Source organism: Echinops telfairi, unplaced genomic scaffold (genome assembly GCF_000313985.2).
Source record: "Echinops telfairi isolate 266 unplaced genomic scaffold, ASM31398v2 ScPeMD7_3533;HRSCAF=4204_0, whole genome shotgun sequence".
Taxonomy (NCBI): Eukaryota; Metazoa; Chordata; class Mammalia; order Afrosoricida; family Tenrecidae; genus Echinops; species Echinops telfairi.
The window spans coordinates 42,877,211-42,884,403 of record NW_022107431.1 but is presented as its reverse complement, the minus strand read 5'-3'; the positions used below and the strand labels follow the sequence as shown (position 1 = coordinate 42,884,403).

Here is a 7,193-nt window from a genome sequence, read left to right as displayed (position 1 = left end):
ATTTCTCTTCTTTAAGTCACCCACTGGTATTTGCGTTGCAGCAGCAATAGGAAACTGAGAGAGTGTAGATAAAGCATGATGGTGAATTCTACCCTGTGGGGGTATTTGGTTTGGTCTCGGTGACCATTTGGAAACTTAAAAACAGCCGAAACCACCAAAGTAGTCATCCTGGTGCTCACCCTCCCCCACGAAGGATGACTTTTAAACTACCTGCTGCTTTACACAGTTACAGGATACTCTCTCCTGACCAAGCGCCTGACTTGCAAGGAAGCTTTTCAGGGGGATTTTTGTTGTTGTTGTTGGTGGTGTTAAACCATTGCTTTCTTCTAAGCATTATGAGGAGCTTTGTACTAGATCTTAAAAAAAAAAAGTATTCTTATACATGTTACTTGATTTAAAATGCATAGAATAAAAACAATGTCTGCAAGACACGTTCGAAGCTTCTACAGGGAAATTAAGTTTGTTATTCTCAAAAAATAATAATAATACTAAAAGGAACACGAAGGGACCCACTATATAATACACATAAGTCGTTTAATGCCTTATCACAGGAGTACAGCTCTCGTTTTGCTTCATGGTGCACATGACGTCATCGAAACTGCCAGTCCGCCGAACCAGAAGGGTCTGTCTTCCCTATCCGCATGGGCGGTAGTTTTCATGGATTTCCGGCCGGATGTCGCACACGAAGGCCAGGAGATTGTCCAGAACTTCTTCCCTGTTGTGCAGGAAGAAGTTCTTGAGGACCGTCATCTTCTCCCGGGTCTCTCTCTCCATTTCGGTGCTGCAACTGCCGTGGGAGCCCAGAGCAGCCGCCTCCTTGGCCTTGAACTCCTTCTCGCGCTGCAGCCGGTACTGTTCGATCTCCGCCTGGGCCTCTTCCTTGGCCTGCTTCAGCCGCCGGGCCTTGCGCTTGCGGGCCTCGGCCACTTTCTCCGCCGCGCGCTTCTCTGCCTGCAGCAGCTGCTGGATGCCCTGCGACTGGCAGGCCATGGCGGGGCCACGGCCTTGGCGACTAGGCCTTGGCGACGTGGACGGAGGCGAACCCCTTCCCAGGACTGGACGGCCCCCGCCCCTCCCCGCGGGTCTGCTGACCCCGGTGTTCCAGAGCCTTCCCCGCCGCGTGACCTGCTCCAACTTCCTCCGCAGCGTCATCTAAGACACCGTTACTGAGACTGGTCCTCAGCAAACTCGACAGCCCATAGGTCTGATGCAGCCCACCTCTTTGCATACAACTCACCTGCAAAGAATAATTTTTACATTTTTAAATAGTTGGGATGGGGCTTTCTTGTAATTTTTTAGCAGTTTTGTATCACACGATTCAGTAGTTCAGTTGTTCAATCGGATCAAGGAGAATTGTATAATTATCACCACAACAATTTTAGAGGACACCCCTCCCCCATGGTTAAATTGCCCTTAAAATGAGTTGTGCAATCACAATCCACGAAACAGCATTTCAAAGCATGTAAAATTACATGAAATTTAAAGTAAAATTTTTAATTTTAACAATTAAACCAACTGGGATTGTCTTCTCTCCTTATGCCAATATTTACACAGTATCCCCAATTTTGCTTCTGAACATGCAAAACCTAAAATGTTACAATCTTGCTATATACAGAAAAAGAGTTCTGGCCCCTGGACTATGCCATTACATATTTGATGTTCATGGGTTCTTTATAAATCATTAAAGATGTTGCTCCTTTAGCTTTCAGAGCAAATAATCTATAGGAATGGTCCTCAAAATTGCCTGCACTTTAGAAGTACCTGGGTAGCTTTAAAACCAGGGTCATTTGTGTCCTAATAACAGAGATGTCGATTTGATTGGTCTGGCTGTAACCTGGGATTTAAATTTTTTAATGATCCCCAGGTGATTTAAACTATAGAAAAGTTTGGGCAACAGTGATTTAGCAATTTAGAAAATCCAATCTACCCAAATTTTAGCTAAGTCTTTCTTGATGTTAATAAGCCCTTTTATCCCTCCTACTGATACCTCAAATACTCCCTTCCCCCCGGCCCCTTTTGCCCCCATCTCACACTAAACCATAAAGTCCCACTGGCCCAAGTTCCATTCCTGTATCGTCACCTCCCCCCCAACACTACTGAGAAGGTCAAGACCAAACCATCACCAAATGTGCCCATTTCACTGAGTCCTTAAGTGCTTCGTCTCTCTCCAATCATCCTAGAGGAAATGTACTACAGATATTTGAAATCACACAGACCTGAGTTTGAGTCCCTGCTCCACTATGACATGAACTGTGACTTTGAACTAATAAGTAATCACCTTAACTGTCAATTTCCAGATTCGTAAAGTTGGGGAAACTAAAACTTTTTTCATAGAGAACTTTGTAAGGTTGGGGAAAAAATGTTTACTGCTTCAAGTGTGGTCCTTGGACTAGGAAGATTAGTATTACTAGGTGCTTGTTAGACAACTAGAACCATTGAATCAGAATCTACATTTTTGCAAGATCTTATAGAGACGTGTGTCCATATTACACTTTGAGAAGCATTCTGCTAGAAAGTTGTTGTGGTAGTTAAAGGTGTGTGTCAAATTGGCTGAGCTGTAATCTTCAGTAGTTTTGCAGTTATGATGTAGTTATCTCCCATGAAGATCTGATATATTCATCTCTGGAATGAGGTCTGCTATGAGCAGCCAATCAATTAGTCAATTAAAAGGGATTTTCCTCAGTGATGTGGCCTGCTTCAGATAGATAAATCAATAGATAAATCTCGATATTTTGGCAAAGTTCTCCTGCCTTTTGCTAGATCTGGATGCTGCATCTAACTGCCATCATCTGACCTTCAGTTCATTCAAGTTGAGCCAGCAGCTTGCCACCTGCGGACGTTAGGTTCATGTAGCTATGTGAGTCAGGAGAACCCTCCAGCCTGACTTCTAATCCCCTTGAAATTTGCCAACCAACCTCTACCACCACATGAGCCATTTCCTTAATTTATGTAATTTTGTTGCCATCAGGTGCGAGCTCAAGACAGTCCCAACTCATAGTGACCTTGTCTTTGTTGTTGCTGGGTGCTGTAGAGTTGGCTCTCATTCACAGCAACTCAATGCACAATGAAACACAACAGCACTCAGCCCTGTGCCATCCTCAAAGTGGTTCTTATGTTGGAGCCCATTGTCGCAGCCACTGTGTCAATCCGTCTCGCCGAGGGCTTCCCTCTTTTGCATTGTCCCTGCACTTGACCACGAAAGATGTCCTGATCCAGGAACTGGTCTCTCCTGGTAACATGTCCAAAATACATGAGACCAAGTCTTGTAACCCTTGCCTCTAAGGAACATTGTGGCTGTACTTCATCCAAAGCAGATATTGGTTCTGTTGGCACTTTCAATATTCGTCTCCAGCAAATGTATAGATATTTTTCTCTGGTCTTCCTTATACAATGTTCAATTTTCACCTGCCTATGAGGCCATTGCAAATACCATGGCTTTGGATCAGGAACATCATAGTCCTCAAAGTAACATCTTTGCCTTTCAACATCTTAAAGAGGTCTTGTGCAGCAGACTTAACTAATGTAATGCGTCCTTTGATCTCTTGACTGCTACTTCCAGGAGCATTGATTGTGGATCCAAGTGTGGCAGTTACATAATCGCCTGTCAACTAATGAAAAGGTGGAGTCTAGCCTGTCAATCAGGTTGCAGCTTGATGACCTCATTTGGAGGCACAAAAGAGATAAATAACTCACTGGAGGCCCGATATTCTCTCTGCTCATCCCCCTGAGAAACATTCCTATTGATGAGCCACATGGAGCTACGCTGATGGAGCCAGAGCCCTCGAGCTGGAGGAGCCACGTGGAGACCCACACCAGCACTGAGATGCTTCCACCCCCACTGCATCCACAAGACTTTCCACCCACTGGCCTGTGATCTTCCAACATTCAGCATCATTGCATGTGTTGTATGAGTCTGAAGAGAAATATATAGACTGGTATTGGACATATGGGCTAATATCAGACTTATGGACTGGATCTGGGCTGGACTGGGATGTTTTCTCAATATACAATTGCTCTTTGATATAAATCTCTTTCCCATACACATATGAGTGTCTATGAATTTGTTTCTCTAGTCAACCCAGACTAACACACCAAGCAAGATGAAATCCTTGACAACTTCAATCTTTTCACCGTTTATCACTTATCTGTTGGTCCAGTTGTGAAGATTTATGCTTTCTTTGCATTGCGTTGTGTTCCATACCAAAGGCTGCAGTCCTTGCTCTTTATCAGCAAGTGCTTCCAGTCCTCACTTGCAGCAAGGAAGATTGGGTCGTCTGCATAACTCAGGTTGTGTATAAGCCTTCCTCCAAACCTGCTGTGCAGTTCTTTGTATAATCCAGCTTCTCTGATTATTTGCTCAGCATGCAGATTAAATACATGGTGAGAGGATACAACCCTGATGCACACCTTTCTTCATTTTAAACTATGAAGTATCCCTTTGTTCTGTTTGTACAGCTGTCTCTTGATCTACGTACACGTTCTGCATAAGCACAATGAAGTGTTCTGGAATTCCCATTCTTCTGAAGACTATTTATAGTTTGTTATGATCCACACAGTCAAATGATTTGCATAGAAACACAAGCATCTTTCTGGTATTCTCTGCTTTAAGCCAAGATCCATCTGACATCAGCAGGGTTACCCTTTGTTCCTCATCCTCTTCTGAATCCTGCTTGAACCTCTAGCTGCTCCCGGTCCATGTGTTTCTGCAATGTGGTTGGATGATCTCCACTATGTAGTACTGTAGTAGCTGGGGTGTTGCTATCATACTGAAAGCTATGTCATTGATATTTCAAATACCATCAGGGTCACCCAACGTGAACAGGTTCCCAGACTGAGAACAGACTACAAAGAAGAATTACGCTGTCCATCTCAGAGGAACTTGCCACTGAAAACCCCATGGATAGCATGGAAACATAGTGACCTGGGATGCATTGATTAATATGACCCTGTCATGAAGTCTATCCTCTATGCTTATGGCTATAATCCCATTTTGAAGCAAGTTATCTGTTATGCTCATTGTAGGGACATCGGTCAGTACTCCAAAAAGAGCAGCTGCAGCTAAGCAGGCACCCCCCCATATATCGTCAGGTCCACCTGGAATATACTCTTCCCCACAGAGAGCCAGGCCATCACAGCAAGGCCAGAGACACGGTGAGGCTTCCTGCTCCCTCCCCTTGATTTGAGTTACAGAAACTTCTTAGACATATTAGCATCATAATGTGGTTGATGGGTCTCAGTAGTGACCCACTCCTGGTCTGCTCACTATCAGTATAAAAGATAGGCCCAGAATGATACCCCCTCAGCAAAATGTTTCTCTCCAGCTCATGGCTTACTGAAAGAAGCACTTTATGTCTCTGTCTGTAAGGCCCCACGTACAATAAAATAATGCTTCTCAGATTGGCTACAGGTCAATTGTTCAGTCTCCTGGCACCTATGTAGAGAAGGGTCAGTAGATCACACTCAATGGACTGGATTAAGGTTGGATATATTTTTGAATCTCCACAATACTAGAGGCGGTAAACCAACTAACCACTCTTTGCTCAAATACGGTCTGCTGAAAGACAAAAATCCCACCTCCAGCAAAGCCATTCTTCTACCCTGTTTCCCCGAAATAAGACAGTGTCTTATATTAATTTTTGTTCCCAAAGATGTGCTAGGTCTTATTTTCAGAGGATGTCTTATTTTTCCATGAAGAAGAATATGGTACACATTTATTGTTTATTAAAAGAACCTCGCACTTCCTGTCTGCTCCGGCTGCGCTGCGGCCAACAGTGAGCAGCGCGTCGGTGCCCGCCGCTACAGTCCAGACTTAAGGTAGCTTCAGGGGGCCTTATTTTCTGGGAGGTCTTATTTTCAGGGGGATGCCTTATATTTCAGTGAGAGGCAAAACTGTAAGTAGGTCTTATTTTCAAGAGATGTCTTACTTTCGGGGAAACAGGGTATGTATATGATCACCGTGTCAGAAGCAGAGAGAGAGAGAATTCCCAGGACCCTCACAGAAGAATTGCTACCAGGAAAGCACATTCAAAATCCCTGCCTGAAGTGGTGGAGGCAAGGAGATCATGAGACAGAGTGGAGGAGCAATACCAAGAGTATGAGAACTCAGAGGCAGAGCAACAGGCAGGCTTCCTGGCCCATGGAAGCAAGATCCAAGAAACCACGTAGCTGAGAGGCTGGGGACCAGAGAGACTCGACAGCTGGCTGAGGAAAAGTGCTGCTATGAGCCAATAACTGTATCCATACTGTTTACTGTTACTCTAGGAGCTCCTGCTAGGTTTGAACCACCAACCTTGTGGTTAGCAGCCCAATGCTTGACCCACTATGCCACCAGGTCACCTCCTCCAGTAGTACTCAATAAATAAAAGTTGGTAATGGGTATTATGTGCAAAAATGTTTCCCTGACTTAGAAATAAATAATTTGATCTGTCAGCCAGGTACAGGATAATTTGAAACAAGGGAAGACTGAGTGGGGGCAAGAAGGGTGAGGGAAGGATTAAAAGTTGCAAGATGACCATGCAATTTTGGAAACGATACTACTCCTGGGAAGACGTGGATTGATGGATGCATCCTTGGTGAGCCAACAGTTCTTGTATAATTTGGAGGCAGGTGTCCCTTCCTCCAGGCTGATGCTGGCACATGACTTGTTGGTCCCTATGCCAGAGCACATGGCTTACCATGGCTGAGCAGGGGCTCAGTCAGTTTTTTCTGGGCAGTATCTGGAAACCCTGATGAGATAAGAATAAATGCGGACCTGGACGAGGGTGTGGTTAATTGGCATAAAAAGGTATGATGGGTTCTAGACAATGCCCGACGTGAGCATTTTCAGACGTCAGGGGGAAACCTCTCATCCCTTTCTGTTGCACTGAAATTTGAGGTTAAAAAATTAGTTCTCAGAGTTTTCCCATATTTGCTAATAAAATAAGAGGTGAAATTTACGTATCAAAGCCATGTTCTTGTCACTGGTTCTTTATAAGTCGAGTTGTCCAGCTACAGCCTGAAAGTTCTGAGCTAACATGATAAGATGGATGTCGACGGGCAGCAGAGGACTCCAGAAAAATGTAAACATAGCACAACCATCACTCTAGTCCTGGAGAGCACTCTGCATGGTTTTTATCGTTATCTTTATCATTTTATTGGGGGCGCATAGAGGGCTTATCACAACCCATACATACATTTGTACATATGTTGCCATC

The 7,193-nt window shown here is 44.3% G+C and overlaps 1 protein-coding gene across 1 annotated transcript; it reads right to left on the bottom strand.

Annotated features, from left to right (window-relative positions):
- Positions 1-633: 633 nt before the first annotated feature.
- LOC101638768 (V-type proton ATPase subunit G 1-like) lies at positions 634-990 on the bottom strand. Its single transcript, XM_045294284.1, has one exon. The coding sequence runs from the start codon at positions 988-990 to the stop codon at positions 634-636; it is 357 nt and encodes a 118-aa protein (XP_045150219.1).
- Positions 991-7,193: the final 6,203 nt, after the last annotated feature.

Coding starts and splice junctions, on each gene's coding strand:
- LOC101638768 (XM_045294284.1), bottom strand. CDS start 990: ATGGCCTGCCAGTCGCAGGGCATCCAGCAGCTGCTGCAGGCAGAGAAG.